The 27,976-nt window shown below is 43.5% G+C and overlaps 2 protein-coding genes across 3 annotated transcripts in view; one reads left to right on the top strand and one right to left on the bottom strand.

Annotated features, from left to right (window-relative positions):
- The window catches only part of mrpl11 (mitochondrial ribosomal protein L11), a 63,678-nt gene that overhangs the window by 32,234 nt on the left and 3,468 nt on the right, over nt 1-27,976 (top strand). Inside the window, exon 3 of the mRNA XM_086021618.1 lies at nt 25,395-25,490. Coding sequence (XP_085877744.1) covers nt 25,395-25,490 — 96 coding nt within the window. The remainder of the gene's footprint in view (nt 1-25,394; nt 25,491-27,976) is intronic.
- Nucleotides 74-10,715, bottom strand: tmem265 (transmembrane protein 265). 2 transcript variants are annotated; one of them, XM_086023861.1, is made up of 2 exons: nt 10,166-10,715; nt 74-2,528 (listed from the first exon to the last, which is right to left on the bottom strand). In XM_086023861.1, the coding sequence occupies exon 2, from the start codon at nt 2,524-2,526 to the stop codon at nt 1,477-1,479; it is 1,050 nt and encodes a 349-aa protein (XP_085879987.1). In that variant the 5' UTR covers nt 2,527-2,528; nt 10,166-10,715; the 3' UTR covers nt 74-1,476. The 2 variants fall into 2 exon arrangements, with proteins under 2 accessions (XP_085879987.1, XP_085879986.1); XM_086023860.1 differs by having other exon boundaries at nt 10,160-10,714.

The following is a 27,976-nucleotide window of genomic DNA, read 5'->3' as shown; positions in this document are numbered from 1 at the left end:
CATTTTCTTTCTTAATCTGAACAATACAAAGTGATTTAGCAAAACAGAGTTGAAGACTTTTCTCAGCAGAGACATGATTGAAAGTGATTTTTAGTTGGACAAATAAGTTAATTGCAGTGGTCTTCCCTTTCCCTACACAATTACAGTACTTTACTTGGACTGCAAATACACAACAGTTTAAAAAGCATTAAAAGTTAGAAAACTAGGACGCACAGAAAATCATATCGAATAGCATAATTGCCTAAGTCATTTTTAACGTACCATCCGAGCATCAATAAAAAGTATCAAAGGGTTTGAGAAAATGTGTTTTTCTTTGTGTAGCTTCTTCGTCATCAGTTCATCCTAATCCATAAAGTTTGAATCAAAGCAACTCGACTCTTGCTTTATGAATTAGTTTTGTTTTGACTTGTTTTCTGAAAACATTGGAGAAAAAAAAAGACCATTATACCACTTAGACCATTATGCTATTAGGCCAACGATTATGTCGCTGTCAGGCGGAAACACTCAATTCTCCAAAATGTCTACTTTTCAGGAAATAAAAAGAAAATAAAACGCCATCTTGCTTGAGTTACCAGAGTCACCAAATCCTTGAATTGATTTAATACGCTAGAAAATCCATTTAACTGTGATCCATTTTTAACAAAACAGGCTCAGTCAAATGTGGATAACCAAATTACTTTCACTCATTATTGTAAAAAAAAACAAAAAAAACATCGAGACCAGGAGTGCTAAACTCTTCTTTGTCGTGGGCCACTTTGTAATTACGGCTTCCCTCAGAGGGCTGTTATGATGGAATCATCTCATTATAATGATTATATTATTACATGTACACAACAAATTGATGGATAACTAGTTTTGAAATCAGAAGTATAATAGTTTACTTATAGTTCAAGTTATTGTAAAAAGGGTTACAAAAAGTTACTTAGTATTACACTTGACAATTTGAAATTTAGTACACATTTCAAGGAAGGGTCATGGAAGTTGACACATAAAATGAAGTGGCGGGCCAGACCTTGAGTTTGACACCTGTGATCTAGCCTTTTACTTTTGCGTTACAGAGTGGGGCAAGAGCTTTACAACGCTACTCGGACAATTGAGCATTAATGAATTTGTTCTCAAGCTATTTTGAACTCTTTTAATTGGTTGATAATGTGTAAAAATAACTGACAATGTGAGACAAACAAAAACATCTGACCGTATTTGGACATAAGAGGCTTCCGCCCGACTGCGAGGATTTGCAGAGGAATGAGCACGAGGAGACATAGACATACATTCTTGGAACAATCTTTCCAGTGTGAAGTAGAGTCAGTGTTGACGCCCACAACCAACCAAACAAACACAGTGATCCAAGTGTGCATAAATCCAAGCTTCACAGCATCACATCCATTGTGTCCATCTGTTTGGCTTGTCAGGGTTTTGGCCGTGGGTGTGCATAGATTATGCACACTGTACATTTGTGCGCGTGTGGGAGTGCATCTAGAGTTCATGGGAGATGAAAGAGGGTGCCAAGGGTGACTCTGCATGTCCCGGGCTCACGTGGGAGAGCGTGTGGCTTTGCGAGCGAGACAGTGAGTGAAAGTGAGCCGAGGATGTTTTCCCTTGAGGCTGGCCCTCTCCCTGCTCCGAGCCCTGACTCGGCAGCGTCGATTCTTCGGCTTGACCTCCAGACGCCGCCCCGGCCCCCGCCGGACCGCGCTCCTGGTTGCGCCTCTCCCAGGCCGAGCTCAGCTTCACCGCCAACGCCAGCAGGTTCTTGCCCAGGAACACCGTGGAGACTCGCGAGTCCCTGTACCACAGCATGCCCGCGCCCCTCAGGCCCAGGGTAAAGATGTTGATGGTGACCAGGCTGAGCCAAGGGTACAAAGCCTCCTTGCGGGGCCCCCTCTGTCCCGGTAGTCCCGTGGCCCCCAGTTCCGTGAGGGCCACGCAGGGTAGCAAAAGCAGGAGGGTGTAGCAGTAAAAGAAAACCAAGCCCTCGGCCCAGATGGGCAGCCGTTGCTCAGGGCCCGCCGCCCCTCCTTGGGCCTCCCACAGCCCGGCCTGCAGATCCAACACATCCAGCAGGTCCACCACCACCCACAAGAGGCGACCCCGCACCTCCTGCTTCCTGCGCTGCGGCGTCATGTAGTCGGCACCCGTGAGGATCAGGAACAGGGATGGCAGGCAGATGGACAGCAGGAGCGTCAGGACCTTCCTGGCAAGCGGGTCGGGCGGCCGGCGCTCTTGCCTGTAGTTGTGGCAGACGAAGAAGAGCTTGAGCTGGAGCAGCGACAGGAAGAGAAACCAGAGAGCGTTGGCGAAGCCGCGGCGGGGCGACCGCGCCTCCGACACCACCCCGGCCGACACGAAGCGCAGCGCCAGCAGGAAGCCCGCGTCGCCTAGCAACACGGCCACGCACTGCCACACGCTGGGACCCGGCAGCCCGCGGGCTCCCAGCATGCTTTGCTCCAGGAGGTAGAGGTCCACCACCGCCATCGTGCTCACCGTGACCAGGGTGGAGACGCACACCTGGGGCGTGGGCACCATGCCTGGAAAGACACGTTGAAGCTCGTTTTAGTTACGGTTAGGCCTCGTACGCGCACAGGGAATTTTTTTTTCAAATCTTTGAATATCTCTGACAGACCCCACACGTGAACAAGATAACAGTTTTCGTCCTACTGTATGTGGTCTGCGGCGATTATCTCAACACAGAGCGCCACAAACAGAGAGATACTGTTCCACCGCCAATCTCGAAACAAAGTCCTCCGAGGCAGAAATCTCACACAAACACAATTTCACGAAGATTTCAAAAACCAAGAATGAAAAGCACCAGAGGCGGGAGCGTTGTAAAATGGCGAATGCAAAAAACATTGGACAATATTTCTTACTGTCTGGGGATCCCACTTTTAAACAAAAAAAGACATCAGGTAAGACACGTTTAATTTTATTCGTTTCCTAGGATTCCTCAGTCGTTGCGCTTCTTTGATTGGCCACATTCCATTCCGAGTCATTCACTCTGGGAGATGTCGACGTTCCCCCGATTTTTGGACAGAAATATTGAACATGTTCGATATTTAAGGGCTGGTACTCACATACTGTAAAGGCAGTCGGGCTGTTTTGGTCCGTATTTTGGTCGCCCCTTCCCAGTCAAGAACATCAAATGTCTTGTAAGCCTCTCATGTAAGATTATCCTTCGGTCTGAAGTGTGTTAAGAGTGGATTTTTCCCGATGATAGGATCCGAAACGGGTCAGGCCGACAAGCTTAAATATTAAATGTGTTTGTTTCCGCTCAAAAATCTTCGTGTTTGGGAAAGCCGACGTCCCCCCGAGTTATTGACGACGTGAACTGTGAGGTGGAACGGAATGTAGCCAATCAGACAAGCGCTACTTAGTGGGTGTTCATTTTGCATTTGTTGTTTTGACCGTTTGTCCCGTTCAATAAACCGATGAAAATGGGTCCGTATCTGAAGCTCACGTAACTCAAATTCTGCTTAAAATTTGGGCTCCTAACGCGAAGGCCCCGCCCCAAAAAAGAAAAAAATCGACGAAACGGTGGCTTGTAAAACTCGTAAATTGGGGCACTCGTAGTCAGGGTAACACTTTATCTCTTAAGCTTAAAAGTTCTTTAATGTTCTGGCAAGAATCAATCGTGTCAATATGTCAATTTGTTGCTAGTATCAAGCAAGTCACATGCACGACTTGGATATGTAAGAATGTAAAAAAAAATAATTTATGATTGTACACATTTTCCATGTAGTAGAAGTCACACCACTGAGAAGTGATACATTTCCAAGTGAAGAAATGTTTGTAATTCATGATATTTTCTAAATCTGAAAATCAGAAGAGAACAGGGCTTCTTGTTGCTATGGTTAACAATGTTGTCTTGCCTCAGCCAGCACATCTTTGGCCAAATTTTCCTGCTGCGGAGATGGTTAATTTTCACAAATATCCTTCCTTTCATTGCTTCTTCTCTGAGATATTCTGAGCACTCTGAGCTGTTGTCTCATCGGCAATTTGCTCTCACTGTATTCATAATTGATTCACTTGGCTCCGTCTGAGTTGTTGCGTCTGTTAGCTCACTAGTTTCGTCTCGTATTTTACCAGAGGTGGGTAGGAATGAGGTACAAATATATCGCGACTCTACTTTGGGTCGATGTGTACTTAACTAGAATATTTATTTTTCTGATGACTTTTGCTCGCTTCATTTGAAAGCAGATGTCAGTACCTTCTATTTCTCACCTTGTCCTATTTGCCCTGCTAGTGTTTCTCAATTTCCGCGGCTGATGATATGAAGTAAAAACAACGGCTAAAGAGCGGTCAATTCAATCGCGGTTGAGACATGGATTGAGTTCATTGTGCCAAATTATCAAAATGGATATTGTATGTACTGTAGTCGAGAGTGTTTATTTTTTTATTTTTACTTGAGCCTAGTGAGGATAAGTGGTACAGATAAAGGATGGATGGATACTCAAGTACATATCAGTCTGTATTTTTATTTATATTTTTCAACTTTTGCCACCCCTTTATTCTGCTGCCATCTAGAACCCCTCTGGTTCCATACGAACTGTGACAAATTGCTTTTTCCGTCCCTAGCAGACGCCGCGGCTCGTAACTCAGGCGCAGAATAAACCTCACTATTGATTGCGGAATGAGCAATGATCATTGGCTTTACAGTGATATCTATCCCACGTGTCTTTATCATACGGCATGACACGGACTACCGCACTGTCCCCGAGGGTGTAAACCCATTCATGCTGATCGATTTGATTATAATAGGGGATGGTTAGCCGCTCAGACGTGTTGGAATGGGGACGGTGGAGCGCGATGCAGCGTGATGGCGTCAGTGAGATTGCAAGCCTCCGAGTAACGTTTGCTAGGGAAACATGAGTACAGTCGTGCTCCCGTTCATTGAGGGGGATACATTCTTGTCCCACCAGAGAGACAGAGGGATAGAGAGACCATACACATATATATATATATATATATATATATATATATATATTTATATATATATATATATATTTATATATTTTTTTTAAATGTATTAGCCTCTCATATGCTTTTACCACATTTAAAAGGGAGCGATTTCCCCGACTACCGAAAATCCATGTATCACCGACGCGCCTCTCAAAAAGGTTGATACCGTACTGTATGAATTTGTTAATGCCGAATTGAGAGTATGCAGAGGCTCCCTGTATTCCTTACCACCTGTTGTCATTCTCTCACGGTCACGAAATGGGAGTGTTGCATATAACATCACTTTGAGGAAATGAGAAGACAACTCACCTGCAAAGTCCTCTAAAGACGAAAAGCTGTTTGTCACTCCCAGCTGAAGTTTACTGTAAAACTGTCACATAAAACAGAATGAAATAGTCTATTTTCAAACGCCAAAATGCCAACCAAACCATATAATTCTGTGAAGGACCACGCTAACTGATAATGCGGAAAACCCTAGACTACTCTGTGGGGAATTAGTAGAGGTCTTAATATAATTCTAAACCTGGCTTCAAACAACAGCTACACACATGGAGCAGCAACACATACCAAAAGAGCATACAGCAGTGCTCACAGGCATTTCTTCTCTCTGCTCTATCGGAACAACAACCATTACAGCATCTTAGTAGGGGACCTTCTCTGCCATAGTTTGTATTCCTCAACTGGAATCCAACTGTTTACTGCCACCGACGTATATATTCGTCAAGTATGTTTTTCAACGAGTTGCTGTGGAGGAGTCACTGTCACTGTCATGACAAATAGATCCTTGTACATGGTGGTGTTGCGGTGCTTTTGATCTGCAAAACTTTTAAGTAGGTAATAAAGTTGAGGTGGTGGTTTTTCGGCTTGTCACATCGAATGTAAGGGAGAGAAATGCCAAATTGATGGAAATCTGACAATTTTAGGCACCTGACACTCCAAAAGAGTATGGATATATATTGTATTAACAGAGCAGCTTAAAAATAGTCGATATAGCGAGGGCTTGAGAGGTCAGCTCTGATATAGTGGGTTTCACTCCATTAATATTTTTTCCTGTGTTGGAAGCTCCCTCCCTCTCTCCATCCCTGAAACAGTAAAAGGGTCCTTTGCTGTCTCCTCTGCGCCATCTGACACATTGAAGATAACTGAGAAACTCCGCCGAGTTAAAAAAAAAAGAAAGAAAGAAAAAAAAAAAAGAGGTTCGAGATCCTCCGCGTGCGAGTTTGAAAATTAGCATATGACTCCAAGTGAAAGATTAATAGTCCTCTTGGCTTTCTGCCTAATAAAGTGTTACTGCATGATGTTAATAGTTCATAAATAATCTCCAAGGGAGAGGGAGGGGGTGGGGTAAAAAGACACCAAGGCAGATATAAAGTGACTTCCTCACGCTTAAATGAAGGCGCTTCTTCAGCTTGGCGCGGATGAATGCGAATATATTCATCACAGTCGGAATATATCACAGACTTTTTGGGGGAGTTGTGTGAATCAAAGCGAGGAGAAGATATGCTCGGAGGCCAGGCTTTGTGGACACGCGCGAATCACGCCGGCGGGTTCCTCATATCTGATTGTCTCAAAGCCCTTTTGTTTCATCACCCTGTAAAACTTGATTATCGCAAGGCTCAAATTAGATGAATTTGAAATGTCGCCCTGTGGGCGAGCAAACCTGATAATCTGCAAGATGGCAGGCGGAGGTTTTCTGTTGTTGCGTCGCCTCTTCGGCTATTCCACCTGCACATTGAGGGGAAATCTCCCACTTGACTGACGGTGTTTGTGTTGCGGTGGCGTGTCAACGCTGCGCAGTTTGTTGTTGTGTTGTGTGCGGGGAAGCGTGCTGATGGCCCACCTGTCTGCCGCGCTCATCAATCAGGGCCAATTCATCACATGCACTCCCTCCTCCTTGTCTGCTCGGTGACAGCACCGTTGACAAGGTGAGGCAACCAATTTCGCTTTAAGCATGAGTAATGGCGTAGTAGGCAGATGGGGGGGCGGGGCGATTATTGGGCTCTTGTTGATCTTTTTCTCTTACCGCCGCAAAAAAGACATTTCCCTGCGTTTTACTACATTTTTCGCATAATTCATGGACCGTAGTTCCATTCATCCATTATCTATAGCCCTGATCCTTTGTGGGTCGCTGGTGAGCAGAAGCCTGTCCAACTTGACTTTTGTGTGTGTGCGCGCGTGGGTGTGTGTATAATGTACACTCAGAACCCCGTCTTGACAGAAAAATACTGAAACGTAGAAATGTTTTGCTTATTTATGAAAAAGGAAAAACTGAAATATCATTTGGTCATAAGTATTCAGACCCTGTGCTCAGTATTGAGTAGAAGCCCCCTTTTGAGCTTGTACAGCCGTGAGTCCTCTTGGGAATGATGCAACAAGTTTTTCACACCTGGATTTGGGGATCCTCTACCATTCTTCCTTGCAGATCCTCTCCAGTTCTGTCAGGTTGGATGGTGAACGTTGGTGGACAGCCATTTTCGGGTCTCTCCAGAGATGCTCGATCGGGTTTAGGTCAGGGCTCTGGCTGGACCAGTTTAGAGTTGTTCTGAAGCCACTCCTTTGTTATTTTAGCCGTGTGCTTCGGGTCATTGTCCTTTTGAAAGGTGAACGTTCTGCCCAGTCTGAAGCCCTGAGCACTCTGGAAGAGGTTTTCCTCCAGGGCATCTCTGTACTTGGCCGCATTCATCTTTCCTTCAATTGCAACCAGTCGTCCTTTCCCTGCAGCTGAAAAATACCCCCACAACATGATGCTCCCACCACCATGATTGTATTGGGCAGGTGATGAGCAGTGCCTGGTTTTCTCTACACGTACCGCTTAGAATTAACACCAAAAATTTCAATCTTGGTCTCATTAGACCAGATCTTATTTCTCATAGTCTGGGAGTCCTTCCTTTGTTTCTTGGAAAACTCTATGCGGGCGAAGCTTCCGTTGGGCCACGCTGCAATAAAGTCCCGACTGGTGATAGTTGACTTTGTGTAACTTTCTCCCATCTCCCGACTGTATCTCTGGAGCTCAGCCACAGTGATCTTTGGGTTCTTCTTTACTTCTCTCACCAAGGCTCTCCTCCCACGATTGCTCAGTTTGGGTGGACGGCCAGGTCGAGGAAGAGTTGTGGTCTTCCCAAGCTTCTTCCATTTGAGGATTATGGAGGCCACTGTGCTCTTAGGAACCTTGAGTGCTGCAGAAATTCTTCTGTAACCCTGGCCAGATCTGTGCCCTGCCACAATATCTGTCTCTGATCATCTAGGACAGTTCCTTCGACCTCATGATTCTCATTTTCTCTGACATGCACTGTGAGCTGTCAGGTCTTATATAGACAGGTGTGTTCCTTTCCTAATCAAGTCCTATCACTTTGATTAAAGACACATGGACTCCAATAAAGGAGCAGAACCATCTCAAGGAATATCAGAAGAAATGGACAGCATGTGAGTTAAATATGAAGGCCGCTGCAAAGGGTATGAATACTTATGATCATATGCTATTTCAGTTTTTCTTTTTTAATAAATATGCAAACATTTCTACCTTTCTGTTTTTTTTCCGTCAAGATGGGGTGTACATTAATGAGAAATAAAATGAACTTTTTTGATTTTGGCAAATGGCCGCAATGACAAAGTAAACCATTTCCAGCGGTCTGAATACTTTCCGTACCCACTATGTGTATGTGTATAGAATATACACATAAAAATACATACATACATAAACATTTAAGATAAAAAAAATGCCTCTGACAAAAATTGATTAAAAAGAAAAAAAAAAAGATGAGCTCTCCTGTAATGTAATTTTGAGAACATTTATTGTGCAGATCTCAAAAGTCAAAATCAAAACTCAGTATTGTATTGTGAAAACAAATTATGTTAGTAATATTATATATTCAATATACTATATGCATCAATTTTCTGAATGGCTTATCATCAATATTATTTTTTTTTTAATTATTTTCTTTCCAAACATTTGTTAAATTGCTCTACTGTAACACGGTTCGAGTGAGACCTCTGTGAAGTGTACTCAGTCACCCAAGCACTTCATTTTGTCTATCATTACGTTATCTTACGTTAGCAAGTAGCATCACTGCTCCGTCTCTGCCTCTGTTAATTACTCCTCGTAATCCTTTCCTGGGAATGATACTTGCACAAAGTGTATCTTATTCGCCGTAATGGAGACTGTGCTTACTGACGTAGGAACGAAATTGCAACATATTTACGAGCAGTAGTAGCCAGGCTAAGATCATTGCTAGCGAGCTGCTGCGGCCTCAGTAGCACCAATCTTGCCTTGACTCGTATAGTAGACGCATGCCTGTCCCGCACGTTCAATTATAGGAAATAAAAATCTGTGCTTCTCAGTTATGCTGTTCTTTTGTGTTTTGATGAAGCACAAAATTACATTTTACAGTCCATTACTCGCTATGCGAAAAAATTTATTTCGAGCCTTGTAGTTTTTTATACCCAACATTACTTGCTGTTTTTCTTTTTTTTTTTGTAAGTAGTTAATAATTACAGGTAACAATTAGATGTGTTTTTTGTCTAGTAGAATCATGGTACCAAGGAACTGTGTGAAATTGAGTTGAGAAGTTTCATTTTGACGTAGTATTTATTTTAAATATTATTTTGGCACCAGCTAGTGGCATCTTATTTCCAAGGAACTATATAGAAGTGGGTTCAGCGGTTTCATTTACAAAAGCAGTACTTGGGTGCAATCTTTTCGCATCTTGGTGCTAAGGAATAATGTTGAAGTAAGTTGAGGAGTTTCTATTTGATTAAAGTATTACTTTGGCACCATCTTGTGGCACCCTGTGGTGAAGAAACTATTCTAGGCTTATAGCATAAAACCAGACGGGAGAAAGAGGATGTGTACCACACTTTCTGCCTTAGACTAGAATTGTTTTTTTATTATTTGAGGACACGTGTGTCATTATGGCAAACTAATTTATTGGTGGCCAAGCAGGAGATTAATCCTCGATGAGGCATCACTTCATCAATCCGCTGCACACGAGTACAAAACATCTGTTTGACTTCCCAGGTAGCATCCCTTGGGGAGCTGTTTGTAGCACACAGTATATAAAATGTTTTTTTTTTTTTTTTGCCCCTTATCATCTCATCTTGGTCACCAATTGAACAATCTATTAATGACACCTGTTTCATATGAGCCCCGGCCATTAGCAGAACACAGGCGTGCGCGGAAAAAAAGTGGAAAAAAAGATTGAGTTACCCGAACCATTCGTCTTTGCACCCCGGTGCTCACTCCAATGCGCCCTCCACTGCTCCCTCCGATGCTTCGGGCTTGATTTACAGCAGTGCGCGGCGGCGGCAGCGGCTTGTCCGGAGAGTAGAGGCGCTGTCTGTGACCAATAAAGTGTTTCTTTTTTTTTATTTATTTTTTTTTATTGCCACTGATAAGCCCACTGATGGAGGCTCACGGTCCGGGCTGCGTGTCGAGCCTGGCGGTGAGATTGTGCCACAAGCGAGTGGAGTTTATCACAAGAAGAAGAAGAAGAAGAAGAGGAAGAGCGAGAGGAGCAGCTCCCCTGATGCAGATCCGGCATGGCAGATGGCTTGCGGGGGATCCGGGAGGAGACTGATCCGATCACCACGCCGCAGTGTCGCTTCGCCAAGTGGGGCAGCAATGCCGTGCAGAGCCGCCGAGCGAGATGCGTCCGAAGTGGAGCAGAAAGAAGGAAGGAATGGAGGAAGGCAGCCGCGGCGGCGATGCGCAACGCCTCCCACAAAAAAAAAAAAGAAACGATATGGGGGGGTGGGGGGTGGAAAGAAAGTGGCGTGCAGAGTGCGTGAGTTTGGCCCCAGCACGATGTTCATTTGTAAGCGGGTTACGTGCTCCACGGAGGACCTCCCACCCGAGCTTCCCCCTGCCCCTCCTCCTCCTCCTCCTCCTCCTTCTCTCCCTCAAACCTCAGATGTGGGAAGTTGACACCGAGGGGCAGTATGGAACGCTGTTGGAGTATTTATCCTAATGACGTGTGGTGGGGTTTATGGCTGGTGAGGGCCTGGCATTAGTCACATTTACAAATGTATGTTTTGAGCCCTGCGATTGGCTGGCAACCAATTCAGGGTGTCCCCCGCCTACTGCCCGAAGACAGCTGGGATAGGCTCCAGCACGCCCCGCGACCCTTGTGAGGAGAAGCGGTATAGATAATGGATGGATGGATGGATGAATGTTTTGAGTCAAACAGTGGTGGAGTAGCTGCCTTGAACTCATTCACTGCCAACCATTTTCAAAGCATTTTGACTGACTTTCCAAGGGCCATAGAGTATTGTCTTCTGTGGTTATATATACTGTATATAGTACCAATCAAAAGTTTGGAAACAACTTGGTCTCAAACACATTAAGTCGTCAAGAAACTCAAGCTATTGACTCTTGATAATGCACAGCTGGGAAGTGAAAGTCATCCCAGGTCATGAAGCATCATTCACGTCGTAAAGGTGACTAAGAAAATAAAAAATGTGCAAAGCTATCTTGCAAAAGGTGCCCACTTTGAACAATCAAAATAATAAAACATTCATTTTTGATTAACATGTCTTTGTTTACCAAATACATCCATCCATATTTTTTCATAGTTTTGACAATTAAGGGCTAGTTCATTTTTAGTCAATTTAATCACATCCTTCAGCAATCAGCAGGAGAACATGGTTAGGTTTTACAAAATTCAGCCGTTTCTCCCAGAAAACGGGGTTGATACGTTTCCTTTAGACAAAAGTAGTGCTTTGTCCAGTCTTAGTAAGACCGTGCACAAGTGCATTTGGGCGCAAGGACGAATTGTAAGTATGTTAATTAAGATTAAAGCAACAAAAACTTCTCTAATCTGCTTTTATAGGACGCCATAAAAACTGACCCCAGCCAATTGCCTGTTTACCTCATGACCTTGATATCCAATTTATGGTCCTTGTCCTACTACACTCTTTGTCATCACTTGTAAGACAATTCATCACTCATTAGGTTGTTTCCCACTTTTGCTCCCCCTCCTGTGTGACATTTCTGCACAATGGTAGAGCAACTTTGGCATGCTACTACTTGCTAGTGCTTCATGTTACTAGTCTGCCAAAACTGTACACTACTTAACATCTGGAATTGAAAGCAATTCGAGCATTTATTCAATATCCTTGATATCCATCTTAAGCTCGGTGTACTAGTACGATCTTTGTTCCTCACTACTGTAGTACGTAAATTCAGTGCACTGCTATGAATGAATAGGGTGCACTAGTAGCGTCAAAAAACATTACTTGTAAGACAGTCTTTCAACTAGCGCACCACCGGCTACTCAGCAGCCACAAATGAGTATTTCATGGCCCCAAATTGGCATTTTGTGCACGTTTTAATCAATATTGTGGCCACAATTGAATTTTTTTTTCTCCCTATGTCTGGGACGCCGTACAACTGCAATCATTAGGTTCCGATCGCGCCCCCCTCCCCTTTCTTTTGTGTAGATTATCAGCATTGTAAAGGAGCAGGCCACCCCATCTTCAAATGAGGCGGGCGAGGAAGTGGAGCGAGAGATGCTCGTAGCCTGTAGATGCATTTAGAGCAGAAGGCAGATGATACAAGTTTAATTAGAGCGCCTCCTCTTCACTCACTGCAAGCTGTCTTCATGCTGTGTGCCACTGCAGCCTGCCCGCTGCACGCTTCCACGGCAGCTCTGAGACTTTCACGGGCAGATGGGTGGAATTTAACACAGCCTTTTAAAAGGACGAGCGCCACACTGGACAAGTGGTCAGAGCATCTAACTCGTAGTTATCGGCAAAGCCAAGTGGAAAGGTAGGGTTGAATTCATTCAAAACAGTGCTGTCATTTCCAACTACAAAGGGGGGGGGGGGGGGTATATTGTAGAATAAATTCATGTGAACCCACAGCAGGGAGAGGTCATTTTGACTTCTGGTGTGTATCTGTCTGAAAACATATTTTTCAAGGCTTGATCACCGGCCTTCACAGGAGAGTGGCTATGCCGCTAGTCCCAGTAAAATTGGAGGACCCGTTGTGAGAAGCCAACAGGCACACATATTGGAAGAGATATCTCAACCTTGTGCTCAGTAACAGCTGAGTCCCCCATTCTCAACTCAAACCTGCCCTTTTGTAAGTGTTTCATTATTCTAGGAAATATTCAAAGGAAAAAGCAAGTTTTTCATCTCTGTTGAGGTTTTCCACAAAGGTTGAGAAAGGGGCTATTAATGTTTGGGATTTGACTTTCCGAAGAGGCCCACAGTTCTCCGCATAAGAGGCAAAGCAGGTTTTCTTCAAATTATTTTATTTGTCACTCCCGGTCTCAAGTTTACTGTACGACTGACCCGCAAACCCAAAAGAATTCAACCTTGCCTGTTTGAACGCCAGAATGTTCAAGTCTATTACCATAATGCTAACGTATAATGTGAAAAACCATAAACGGGCTAATTGAAATTAGCATAGATGTTAACTATAATGCTAAACCTTCAAACGACTTTTTAAGTCACATGGAGCAGCAACACATACAAACTGTGAATACGGAAACATTCTTTCTTCTCAGTGGGAACAATGAATATTACTGGAGTTTAGGAGGGGACCTTCTCTGCTTCTTCTTGCTCTTAACTCATTCACTACCAGACATTTTCAGACCCTCTTATACCGTAACGTTTGAATAAAAGCGAAAAAAATATAAATAAGTTCCTGGGATTGAATGGCTGGTCCGTCAAAAGACGAGAAAATTCGTCAACGGCAGCGAATGAGTTAATAACGCCGCATATCTAGAGCTCAGTGCTGCACGACATTCTACTACACTGGAGCTGTGTAACTCTAAATTCCGACTTGGCTGTACATTGTAAAAACCCCAAGAAGATAAAAAATATTGACTGGTTGTTGTGGTCTCACTGTACCCCATTTACACGCTGTGTGTGCGCGGTTGTGCTTTTAGCATCACGCTCCAGCTCAGAATGTTGTACCCTGAGGCAATTTGGGGGCCCAGGCAGTGCTCAGGAAGCATATTAACGCAGTCACAATGTGCACCCTAAGCCCTTTGGTCCCAGAGCCAATTCCTTATGGTCTCTGCCCCCTTGTTGATGTGTCTCCCTCTACGATTTCATAGCTTTGTTGTGTCCGCAGGGTCCCGTGGTCTCATCTGCAAGCACTTCACTCTGCACTTAGAGTAACAGCACAACACTTTGAGTGCGCTGGGCTTGCTTTTAGAGTGACCTTTAATCAGACCGGTGTGAAAAGGGGACGGTGACTCATCCTTCTTGTCACATTCAGCAACATTGCACGCTGTCGGCTGGCCGGCGCGCCTCTTCCATTCCTCACACTTGTGATTGTGAGTGTCTGCTGTTTCCCCACTTCTCTGTATTGACACTGTTCCCCCCTTTTACGCCCCCATGGGTGTGGTTGAAGGTCACACATGCACACTTGATCTCCGTCAAAGGCCAGAAGAGGTTTCGAATTTTTGAGTCTTTGTTTAACTGATTTTTAACTCTTTTTTTTTTTGCTTTGACTTGTGCAAAAACTCGAGATGGCACTCCCAGTTGAAGATAACACTAAAACTAAACTTAAAACAAAACAAATGTTGTATGAATAAAACGACCACATAACTTTGCCTCCATGTGCACTAGCTTACGCATAATGTGAAATGCCCTAGACAGGCTAACGTCTCGCATTTAAGCATAGAACAAAGCGAATCACATGATGCATATTTAAAACGACCAAACTACATTGACTTAAGAAACTGAAGCTGAATTCTAGCATATAATTGAAAATCCCTTTTGACATGCTCACTGTTAGCATTGATTGCTGCGGTTATACAGCCCTTTAAGCAACAAATATTTGAGCACAAACGGTGACGCAACACATGTATACTGACACTATAACAATACTCACTGGCATATTTTCATTATCATTTGTCACAAATGACTAATATAATCGTTGTTTTCGTTTGTGACCAATTCAGAAATACCAGAAGGAGCCGCTATGAATGAGTAGTGATGCACAAACTGTTTGATTGTTTACTTTTTGTTTATGTTATTCCAATATGGTTTTATAAAGTATAATATAGAGTGAGATTTTCCGTATTAAAATTTGGGGGGAGAGGTAGGAACAGATTACTGAATTTCCGTTCTTTTCAATGGGTAAAGATGATTTTTGAGTTACGAGCATGGCCACTGAACAAATTAAACTCATATCTCAAGGCATCACTGTATTACTTCCGTTAATATGTATTACTTTATTTCCTATAGTCTTATATTCATTTATATTCAGTAGTGGTTGTTTTTCGCCGCACTGCTGTGTATGTGGATGCTAGATTTTTTTTTTTTTTTTTTTTGTCCAATCACATTCCAGCCTCTGGGTTGCCATGTTAGTCGAATAGACCCACGCCTTTCACAATCATTAGTGAAAAATACATTAGCAATGGGACTCTTTCTTTAACCAATCAGATTCCAAATGTATCCATAATGGGCCAGGCCGCTGATCCTTTTGGTTAGTTGGTGAGAGCTAAACTTGTTGGAGACTATCATAACACAAGTATCACATAATATTTTAGTTTGATGCGAGGAAGCCAAAACCTCACCTGGTGTGTGTTTTTAGTGATGTTACCCCCCTCGGTCAGCGTTGAGTTTCAGCTGAGTGTCGTTCAGGCTGCTTGGCGCTGCAGCCTCAACACGTGATTAATCATTTGAGGTGGCCAGAAGCAAAGCACTGTGTGGGAGACCTAATGGAGTTGAAAATGGAATATTGAGGTGCCCGATGCCATCCATTTTGTTCCCTCCCCCTATTGCCATCCAAACAGGACATTCTTCTGCGTCTTCTCGGTCGAGACGCCTCTAGCTAGTGTTGGCTTTTATGTAACTTTGTTTCAAGTGTGAATAACCATCGTATGGAGTCTTTGTTTTGGCGGTTTTAAAAATTAGCCACGGGGTTTGCTCTCCATCTGCTTACCTGTTCACCAGCTTCATCGCACTTGACTGCAGACTGGCGGTGAGCCTGTTTTTCTTCTGTTTTTTGAGACAGAGCTGCCAATTCCGGGGTGGAAAATCGTGTAAAAGGCATGACCAGAGTGTACTGGTTTTATTTTTGTGCTGTGAGCTGCGCGGTCTGTTTCCAGTTGGCACTGTGCACATAGCATGAGAGCTAATCAGCTGGAGGATGCTCTGGCAAGGGACGATTGTGATAAAAAATCATTGGCTGGCCATGCATTTGGTACCTGGGCCTTCAGTATGGACTTAAGCCATCCCTTCAATAAAACCACCACCATCATGCCACAATCATACAAAGCACCAATACTGTGAAAAAATAGAATATAACAGCACACAAGTGTGCCACATGAATTCATCTGGAGCAATTCACAATATTTAGCTGATGACATGGCATAAACCGAAAACGAAACAAAAAAAAACAATAGAATACATCATACTCATCAGATGAGCTGATTATTAAATCTGTTAAAGTCTGCATGTTGCTCCAGATGTGTTTTGCTTGTTGAACATTTTTGCTGTGACCAACAAATCCGAGGAAGAAAATTGCTCATATCATCAAGGGCCAGCGTCCTGGCCCTGTGAGGACAAATTTCAAATGTGATTGGTTAATAATTCATTTTTTGTCGCAGGCCACATTGAAATTACGATTTCCCTCGGAGTGCCGTTATGACTGAAACCATATAAATGGTTGTCTCCTGATATTATAAAATATACACAACAAATTCATGAATAACTCATTTTAAAATCAGAAGTCAAGGATAATAGTTTTTCTACTGTAAAAAGGAGTTTGGTAACCAAAAAAAAAAATCTCCCCTCCCGACAATCGTAGGTCAGTTCCGACTGTCGTAATGTCTCCAAATATAATTTTAGAAGATAATCCTGCCGTGTGTGGTGTGCTCAGCCTGATGTCGGTCGCTCGGAAGGACCTCAAATCGGGGATATTCAACATGTTGAATTTTTTTGGGGCCCGACATTGCACGGCGTGTGCTGTGCCCCAAGGACAAACCAGCACGCAGCCGGTTGACAGCGACGTACGGCCAATCAGAAAGCGAGGTGACAGGGCGGTGAAGAAGCGTGTGGGAATCCAAAATGAAAACCGTCATGGCGCAACAGAGCCCAACGTCTTTTCTTTTTGGGTCACTTTCTTCCACTAAAAATCATTCGCAAACTAGCGCCACCGTCAAGACGCCGCCTGAGACCCCTGATGCCTTTTCAACCGCCATGTTTGTTCACTCCGAAGTCTCATTTAACCTTGAGGGGTTTTGCGAGATTTTCCGTCTGACGTGAGAATATCTGACGTGTTGATCTTTCCGTGTGGCTGCACACCACAAACTGTACGATAACATCTGTAATGCACATGATTTTTTCCTAGTCACGTGTGGGATCTCACAAAGTTTGTAAGTCGGCCGACAATTTTAAAATCCTGCCGTGTGAACCAGGCTTTCGAGAAACCTAGCAATGGAACGGTTTTTCGAGTTTGCCTATGCCAGCACGACTGGGCGGATTAGATTCACTTGGCAAGCAACAAACAAAGGCTGGATTCTGATTCTGCAAAATAAATGAATGATATAAATTGGCATCTCAATGTACTGGAGGCACTGTAGCAGAGAGAAACACTTCTTAATGAACAGAATAGAAGAGGGGTGGGCAAGCTATTGTGCTCTAGGGCGGCATTTGAATTTTAAAACCCACAAATGGGCCAGATCATCAAACAAAAAACGAGTTAAAATGTGTCTGTAAAATACTTTATTTTAACAATAAAATGTGAATTATGTTTTATAAATAAATAAATATTTTTTTAAATAAATAAATTAAATAAATAAATCTATCTGTATTTTTACTGTATTTATTTTTACAATACAAAAATTAGCCAATAAAGACTAATGAATGAAAAATTACATTTTATACAATTTTTTTGGGTGCAGCAAATATGATAGGACACTATAATGTAAATGCTTGGTTGGCTGTAATTTTAATAAATTACAATTTCATGGCACAAATAGTATAATTAAAGTCATAAATCATCACTGTCAGGTAGACTCATCCTTGCGTCGCCAAAGTGACTACCTTTCTACCGCTGTGTTACATCAGCGTCCCAAACTTTTAGAGCCATGAGTGATTCAATAACTAAATTGATGAGCTGACTAAGCAGTTTAATGGACATAAATTAATCTGCGCGCATTTGCCTTCAGTTCCTCCGGCACCAAAGCTTTAATGCGATCCATTTTTAGTAAAACAGACTCACTCAAACGTAGCTAACCGAACTGTTTTCAATCGTTATCATCCAAGAAAACATCCAAACTTTCACCCTTGACGTGACATAATGCTGCACGGCTCTTTCAGAGTGAAGGAAGTGGCTGAATTTTGCGATACCTTCTCAGACGGTGTAAATGTCAACAGGAGCTAATAGATTTGCTCTCAAGCTATTTTCAACACTTTGATTTGGTTGATAATGTGTAAAAAAAAAAAAAAAAAAAAAGAATGAAAAAAATGGCGACATGTGGGCAGGTCAATAGTATTGATTTCTGAAAAAAAAATACGAAATTGACCACATGTGCACTGGTCAGTGCTTCTGCTAGTATTTAGAGCAGCAGAGAAGGCCTTTGCTGTCCATGACCCCTCACCACAGTATAAAACGCAGAGTGCGAGGCAGATTAAGTGTACAAGGTAATGAAGGTAATGAATGAGTGTTTCCCTCAGAAGAGTTTAATGACCCTGGCCTCCCACCAAGCTCCCGAGTCCTTTAACGTGGCGACCTCCCTAACGCGGTAGCGCTCCATGTCGCCTACGCGAGGCAATTATTCCCCCGTCCTCGTCTGCCAGGGGCAATTAATCCCGACCGGAGGCCCTTCTCCACGCACGTGCTCTTTATCTCCATGTTTGCCACGCTTCCGTGAGCACAATACATTGCCTGACCTATTCTCTCCTGTCTCCTTGCCATCTCCCGCCATCTCTCAGCCAATTTCTGTTGCAGCTCAGTTGGCTGCGTTGCGGACACACCTGCGACCGCGCGGGCCGAACGTTTCCCCTTTGTCAGCTTTCCCCGGCAGCTTAATATGCACTCGCATCCACTCTTCAACAGATAGTCCTGTCAGATTAAAATGAGGCGGCGGCATTCATGCATAAACATGCCCCACACCACCACCACCACCGTCACCACCACCACCACCGAGGCCCCTCCGCCAGCTTGCTCAAACAAACGGCCGTTAATTGTTCAAATATTTACACTCGCCGGCTACTTGGCTGCCCCTTAGCGGTTCCTCTCGGGTCGCCCTCTGAAAAGCCTCCCGAGTCACCCCCCACCCGCACCCGCCACACTTGTCCAAACGCCGCGCCACTTGAGTGCGTCGTCTTGTTAAAAAGGCTTCCTGAAGCTGAAAGGCCAATCACATTAACACCCGGGGAAGTGTCAAGAAAAGCCTGCAGAGAATTTGCCGGGCGGTTCAATCAAGTACAGTCGACCCCGACGATAGTGCGGATATTTTAATAAGCGATTGTTTTTTAAGGGCTTTTACACAATGGCGTTCAAGCAATCCTGCATAATGCTATCATATAATGCAATACACCATAGACAGGCTAATGGAAATTAGCATTGACCTTTTGGTATTTCAACACACTGCTGCCATTGACGTATATATTCGGCAAGTACGTTTTTTCACATTTTAAGTAGGAGATAAAGTTTTAAGGCCTAGATAGACCAAAAAGACGCCGGCCAACAGTGACAGACGCTTACCCGCTGTGGCGTCCGGCCGGCTGTCGGCACGTCACGCTGGAGGAATACACCGCGACGACAGACAGCGACGCTGACCATTAAAGTACCTTCTGCGCATGCATAAGATGTAATACCCTTCCATAACATCGGCGGCGGTAGCCACCATTTCTCATGGTTAGAAAAATCCAACCGGAAAGCTGTTGGGCGGGGGCGGATTATAAAAACGTAAACAATGCATTCAGCTCTATGGTGACCACTACACCAGACAGACGGCGCATTCAGACGCCACGACGCTTCACGACCGCCGGCCTCGGTTTGGTGGGTGAATCTCGGCTCGTCACGGAGATTATGAGGGAGAGAAATTCCAATACGTTGGAAATGGGACAAGACTAGGCACATCACACTCAAATAGAGTATGTATTTGTTTAGTATACAATAAGTAGGGGAAATTGTGTGTGGCAATCTTGAGAAAAGATGACAGTTCATGGAATGAATGACGAACGGCTTTTTACAAAAAGCTTGTTTTCTTCTCCAAAGTATTTTTCAAAGTTAAATACTTAAAGAGTCAACTCTTCCTTTTTGGTAGGTTTGGCGCTTATTTTGTCACAGAACAGGTCTGAAAAGATCAGTCAAAATGTTTTGCCTGAGAAAATAATATATGCTACATGTCTTCCAATAGCGCTCAGTGCTGCTCGGCACAATGCGGCATCACACCGAGGGCAACTCTTAAAAACAGGTCTTGCCTGTGTACTGTAAAACCCATAAAAATGGATTGCTACAAAACCTGCAACAGGGGTTCACTGTAGCAGCATGAAACAGAACAGTGTTGTTTGCTAACTGTATATCAGCGGCAGATGGTATAGGCCAGTGTTTTTTAATTTATATCACTGAAAAAATACTGCGGCACACCAGCAGCTGAAATTGAGAAAAAAAAGCTTTTTAACAATATTAGTGTTAGATTGTTTATAAAAGCATTTTTTAACATTGAAGAATGACGTTATAACGTCTTGAATAGGAATTAAATAAACACAAAGAAAGAAGTATTTTATAATGTTTCATATTGATACTTAGTGTGAAACATGGGCCTGTTTGGATAAACGTGCGTCACTAATTCGCCTGTCTCTAAACAAGGACAATTAGCTACTTGCTACTGCTGCCACCTGCTGGTATGGAAGAGTACTACCGTGTAGTAAAGACATGGTTACGCTGCCAGGCACAGGCACACAAATTAGATAATTTCCCACGGCACACCTGCCAATCCGCGGCACACAGTTTGAAAAACACTGCTATAGGCCTCTGTATTAGCCAAATGGGCTTTAGCTTTCTTTACTTTGTCACACAGAAGGCCACCAGGGAAGTGTCGAGAAAAGATTGCAGAGAATTTCCCGGAAAGGTCCAATCAAATAGGCCTATCTCTGAATTTAATTGCAAATGTCTAATTGCCCCTGTAATTGCGAGGAACAAAAGCGTGGGCCGCGAGTATCCCGAACACATCACACAGTAATTACCCGACGTTGTTGCCGTCGGATTTAATGGCGAGGAACATCGTTACGGGATTGACGTTCAATCGGCGCGCGCACGATCTCCAAGGTCCTTTTCAAGACGCGCAGCCGACACCTTGTTGTCCTTGACAAGCCGCCATTGTGCGAGGCCTCGCTTCCCGTGATGGGTCGCAGCCATTTTTCTCCCGGAGATCACGCCGCTCCGGTCAGTCATGCGGAGAGGATTTATCCAGCTGCCGGAGCTGCGGGATGATTAGATGCTTGAACGCGGTGAGGCGAGTTAGCCATTTGTCCGGGCCGCCATCGCCGCTTTTGCTACTTCAATATATGCGATAAGAAGTGCAAGAATCAACCTTGAAGCGGATTTTCTTGACACATTACCTTTAAAAGAGCGCTTGCAACATGTCTCTTTTTTTTTTTTTTATCATACTGCGGTTACGCCATTACGTAGTCAGCCTCTGGCCAAAATGAATGTAGCGCATGCTCTCATCATCTGCGGCTGACAAACCCGAACTACTTAATTAAACTATTACCACCAGTCTCTGGTGAATATTTTTGTGGGGCGCTCAGGGCAATTTGAGTGATCTCAAGTGTGATGTGGTAATACTCACAAGTCCACATCACAGACGGCTGTGATGTAATGTGTTGAAAAATGACAATGTCGCTACAAATAGAATAAGCTTAGAATAGCCTTTTATTGTGAGCATACACATGTACAATAAGGTTGAAAGCAGCTGCTTCTGCAGCGCAGAAATATGTAAATATGTATGATAGAAGAAAACAATATGAAATATTTGCAACAAAAGATAAACAGTAATGCCAGAAGACAAAGAATAGAATTGGAAAATATAATTAGTGTTCCAAGACCATTCAATATTGCACAGTAGTGTGAAGAGGGTTTCTGTAGCTGTACTTTACTTGAGTTATAATTTTTTCTGATGGCCTTTTACTAAGACTGTAACATAGTGTTTTTAAATTTGCCGCTTTCATGTATAAGTACATTTCATTTTGGACTTGAATTACGAGGTACAAGAATTGCATAACTACTTCAACTTTACCCTGAGTGATTTTTTTTTTTTTTTACATACCCCTACTCAAGTACAACTTGCGAATTGTCACCTGTGCCAGGTTCACGTGCACCTCCCAAAAAAATAACTTGGATCAAGTTCAGCTGTTCTAGTAGGCTTTCCCTGACATTTTTGCAGCCACTTCCTACAGCACAAGTCGCGATTCCCATCAGGGCGCTTCCACGGCATCAGAGGAATTTCATTGTCGAAAGGAGTCCGTCTGAAGAAGGGACTTGACCCCTTCGACCTGTGGTTTTGTGACACCGGCGCTAATCTGCGCATCCAACCAAACTCAATGCGGCTCTGCTTACTGTCGATGTGGCCTGGCACGTCTTTCTTATTTTGCCGTGTTTGTCCGAGCCCTTTTTCCGGCGTCCGACTTCTGTTGAGCAAGTCATTTTCTCGGTCTATGTTTAGCAGTGGCGCTCCTTTGTCCGCGCTTAAGCACATTCACACGCATGGGGCCGTTATCTCCGTCGGGGCAGCGGGGCTTTTCTCGGCTTTGTGCGGCATGAAAAAAGAAGCGTCGAGATCATTAGATGACGCCAGGCGCACAGAATGACAGGGATGAGGTAGCTCATGAGTGAGTGAGACGATGCCACAAGCTTTCTTCGATTCATATGCTGCGTTATACCCAGCCATCTTTATATGAATCTTTTTTAATTAGATATCACCCCCCCTCCCCTTGTTGTTTACTCGGGTGATGTTTTATGAGATGCGGAGGGAGGGCACATGTACAAGGTAGTCGGGTTGACGGGGGAATTCGGTTAATAAGCACAGCAGGGAATGGAAGGTAGAAACAAACACGGCCTCTGGGGGATGTCATTATTTCATTTTATTATTGCAAAATATTGGTATGGAAATAATTATGTCGACTGTGAAACAATAGGGAACCTCATTGTTTTCCAACCTTTATTTAGTCGTTTTTTTTTTTTTTTTTTTACATCATGGCACACAAGCAAAGAAAGGTTAAGTGCAGTGTTCCGCTGTTCAAGTTGCATTTCAGACTCACCCGCCGCCATAACCGAGGATTGACAACAACAGCCTTCAAAAAACAACAGTTGCACGCCCGACAAAGAACATATCGTCACTGTCGGGCGGAAACCTCGTACGTCCAAAAATGGGACATATAATCATACACTGATTATGATTCAGTCACTAGTTTGGCCTGTAAAATGCCAGAAACTCTGCAAAAGTGTTGAGCATTGTAGTAAAAGCAGCTGTTTGCCACACGAGGATAATAAATTGACTTCCACGGAATATAATACAGCAATCGGAGAATATTTACTGGTGAGAGGCTGAAATTCCAAGGATTTGAACAGTGTGACTTTTCTACTTGAATACATAAGTGCTCTTTTACTTTTACTTACTATAGTGTCACTCAAACTTTAGTATTTTTTTTTTTTTTTTTTGCAGAACGCAAAGTGTCTATTTCTACGTAAGTACAAAATGTGATTGCTTTTGCCACCGCTGCCTATACCGTATCAGTAATGGCCTGTAATTATGATATGGATACATTATTAGCATTCATAAAGTGCGTTTGAAGCCTTTAGTGGACTTGAGAGAACTTTCTAGCCCATTAACCTCAAATGAACGCCTCCTACGCCCTGTCATCGTGGAGCGTCTCGGGATGACTGACTTTTCATCAGAACCGTGATTAGAGTCGGAAGGTGGCTCCATTAAACTTTTTTTTTTTTTTTTCCTGCCTTCATCTCCGAAATGAACGTTTCAATCACTGCGTTGGGATGGATGGCGGGCCGGTGGACGGGGTGACGCGGGGTGAAGGCCAATTTAAATTGCAGCCCTAATAATTCGATTGGTTATTGGACGTCGCCTGTTGAATTCCCGCGTGCGGCGAGGAAGCGTGCGCGCGGGTTACATGTTGACTTAATGTCAGCCATCCATTTTGCTTTCACTGCGCTTGGGCTGAGGATCGGGAGGCTCATTCATCACCGGCCTTGTGTGGCCGTGGGCGCCCGTGCAACCGAGTGACAGACGCACACATAAACAATGCAGAACACACGCAGACACGCACACACACACACACGTGCATTCCCCTGTGAATTTAACAAGGGGCCTTATAGCCAATATAAAACTGTCAGCTACTGATATGACACGCGCACACACACCCACACACACACACACACACACACACTTGACTGTAGGCATCTATGCAAACGTAGCCCGTTTTATGCACATTTTCTTAGCTACTCGCGTGTGTGTGTGTTTGTATGCGTGCAGTCAAACCTGTCGGAGGGTTTATGATTGATGGATGACGGCGGCCCCGGGCAGACACGGTCAACACGCAGTCTCCCCTTCATCCATTTTAACCCTCGCCTCACTTATTGTTCAGTTTTCCTACACACATTGTGTGCATGTTCCCGGCCAGGCGAAAAATGTCTTCATAATAATTGTCTTTTTCAACGTTTTTTTTCCCAAGTGTATTAATAGCCTGTCTGACATTCATAAATGGATGATTAATCTTTAGTGTAAGGGAAAATGTATATTTCATGTTTTACACCACTTGTTTTAAAAAAAAAAAAAAAAGTCACTGAAAATGTCAGCTCAAGTAGCTTCATAAATTTACCGTCTGAGCACCTTTTTTATATCTCTCGATCGAATAAACGGATACTTTCAAGGTACCCTGTGACCTTTGTATGCCTTGTCTTCAGTTGTTTGATAAAAATATGATCATTCTAATGCTGTTACTGTTTCGCGATTCCACCGGTAACCCCTCAAAGGTCAAATGTGGTGGCAACGCAGACAGTTCTCGAGACTGTTTCAAACTCCCCCGTGAGCATACATGACTTGGTGTCTCTGACTGTTTCGAGATCCCCCCCATGAGCCTTCAAAAACCAACAGTTGCACGTTTCTGTGGGAACCTGTGCAAATGTGGCGGGAACACGGACAGTTCTCGGGACTGTCGCAAGTTCCTTACTGTTCTATATTATACATTTAAATTATACACATTTATGGCATGTGCAGCTTCCCACCATTATTGAATTCACAATAGCAATTCTGTAATCCATTTCAGTAGACAAAGCCATGAACACAAACTTTGTAGCACCTAAACAAAATAATGACATTTAAAAATATTTACACTTTTGTGTACTTCGGGCGAAAGAATGACATTGAATCTATTCTTACTGCTGACAAATTTGACTTTAACAGTACTGTATTGTAAGGAGCATTTTCCCTCTTTTTTTTTTTCGCCCCTCGCAGAAAGGAATCCCCATCGGGCAGTTCTGCAAGGACTTCAACGAGAGAACCAAGGAGATGAAAGAAGGCATCCCTCTTCCGATCAAGATCAACGTGAAGGTACGCGCGTCCTCCAAGCTCCGCTTGACCTCCCGTCGCTTCCCGCCCCGCCCTGACCCGAGCCGCGCAACCGCGGCATCGTTTAATTCCGCCAGCTGAAGAACATTTACCGAGCGCCTCCATTATTCATACTCGGGCGCAGAAGTAAGCCTTTTTTCATTTGCATTCATTAATGAAGCAATACCCAGAGGAAGGCGCAGTCAAGCGGCATTAAGTGCCAACAAGACATGGCAATGAGTGAAAAGAGCTTGTTCTTGCCCCCCCCCCCCCCCTCTCCTTACCCCCCAACACTACTCTCTCACATCACCACTCATTATTTGACTTGACACCCTCCCACCTCAAATTTCACTCTCCGGCACATGTCATCTACTTAAAGTGCATCACTGCCACCTGCAGGTGATTCCAAGTGCAGCATTTCCCAACCAGGCACATATTAGGTCTGAAAAATCTTACCAAGCAAACAGATTAAAAACAGACTATGAACTGAAATGATTGTGATCTTTACTCAATTCACTCGCAGCTTTAGTTAGTCAGTGCACAACCCACGGAAATTGTGTTCCGTGACAATGCAAGTACCGAATCTACCGCAAATAAGCAATTGACTCTCTTCTTTCACCAGATTTTTTTTCTTTTTCCGTTCTATGGTAATCAGGATTAGAATATGGGTTGCTTTCACCAACTGGTTTGAACAGGTTTATAACCAACAAGTGGAGAAAAGGGTTTTTTTATCCAAGAGTCAAGCGGACCAGTGTTTTTGACGTGATTCTTTTTTGATTAGGTGAAAGGTCAAAGTGTAAATGAACAAAAAAAAAAGACTAGCAGAAATGTATTTTCACATGTCCAACTAAGAAACTTGCCTTGAGTGACGCTGACTCACCACATGACTCGGCCTGAACGTTAAGTGGCTTTTTTTTCACATGACGTTCGCCATTCATGAACTGCACAATTTTTCTCTCTGTACCACGACACACTTTTTACACACGGCGACACATGCTTACATACTATACATATACATACTCTGTTTGAGTGTCATGTGCCCAAACGTATCCAACGTCATCACGTTGGCATTTCTCTTCTTCATAATTGACGTGACAAGCCAAAATTCGCCGCCTAGTCTGTATTTTCTACTCAAAAGCTGTGCTTATGTCAAAAAAGTGACACAATTCCGCCATCTACAGGAATCTGTTAGTCATGATCGTGGTTTACAAACCCAAATTTCACAGTCAAGTGACCCTTTTTCCACACCTCTCCTTTAAAAACGTACTTGGCGAACGTAAGCGCCGGTGGCGGTAAACGGTTGGAACTTAAACTTCCATTGCGGTGAATGAGCTAAAACCAAAAGTCCAAATCGCCCGATGAGCCCGTCTCGGGATGATGTTCCATCTTCAGCGTCTGCGGCGAGACTCGTCAACACCGGCGTGGAAAACAAGACACGCCACCCAAGTCGACTGTTCCCCGCTAACGACGGCTGCCGCTTTCATCTTGACGCCAGGAGGTGACACCTGCAGCTAATTATCTTAGCCTAGCATCAAGAGCGGAAGTCTGGGGAATAGCCGCCTCGCCTGGCACTTGCTGCGTCTTTTTCATCCTCAAAAGCGCACGCAGGCGTAATTTCGTTTGGAGCAAAAACAAACACAGTTGTCAGAGCGTCAGTGCGGAGACAGCGTGGAAGTCGACATTTACACGAATCTACCGCCTAGTCTTTTTTTTTTAATGACTCTTTTTACAGCAGTCGTTGTGACAGATTAAAAGAGTGAATAGTAGGTATTTCATCTGTAGGGAGGTGGAACATGCTATGTGCCAACACTTTACATTTTGGCACAGAACTGGATAAAGGTGCAAATACAAGAATGTAGTCAATATTTGAGGTGAAATGCGATTACCATCAGGACCAAAATGAGGATAGCTATCTGCGTTATCATCATATTCCTGAAAGAAATGTAAAAAAAAAAATAAAAAAAAATGCTAATACAATACACGCTCTGAAAACATTGCCGGATTATGTTGATGTGGCTTTAAGAGGCGATTGTCTTCTATTTGTTTCCTCAAAGTGTTGTGATACGATAGACTCCTATTTCATGCCTGGGTGAGAGTGAGAACTGATGATAAGGAGATTTTTGAAAATGTTCTTTTTTAAGTTAACATGTGTTTTAATCCGTTTCGATGTTTAACGCCTGTGGGAGATGTGAATTTATATAAATAAAATAATAATTACGCGGTCTATTGTATCACAGTTCGGCCACCTATCACAGGTGGGTTCACGTTTCCCTTGCTGTACGGGAATATGATTTGAAGCTGTATTTTCATCTGATAATATGAAGGCTGCAGCTGCTGGATTAAAGTTGACTTTAGTCATGCTTGTAAAGGACGTTTTGTCAACTCAAGCACTTTTTGTCTTCGTCATTTCCTGCGTGAGGCTCCAAACCTTTCGTTTTGGAACTCAAAGGTTTGCTTGACTTCAAAGACTTTTTATCTTTCTTTTCTCA

This window comes from Filicampus tigris, chromosome 2 (assembly GCF_054856515.1).
Source record: "Filicampus tigris isolate MCC_2025a chromosome 2, RoL_Ftig_1.0, whole genome shotgun sequence".
NCBI classification, from domain to species: Eukaryota; Metazoa; Chordata; class Actinopteri; order Syngnathiformes; family Syngnathidae; genus Filicampus; species Filicampus tigris.
This window is presented reverse-complemented; position numbering and strand designations above follow the sequence as displayed.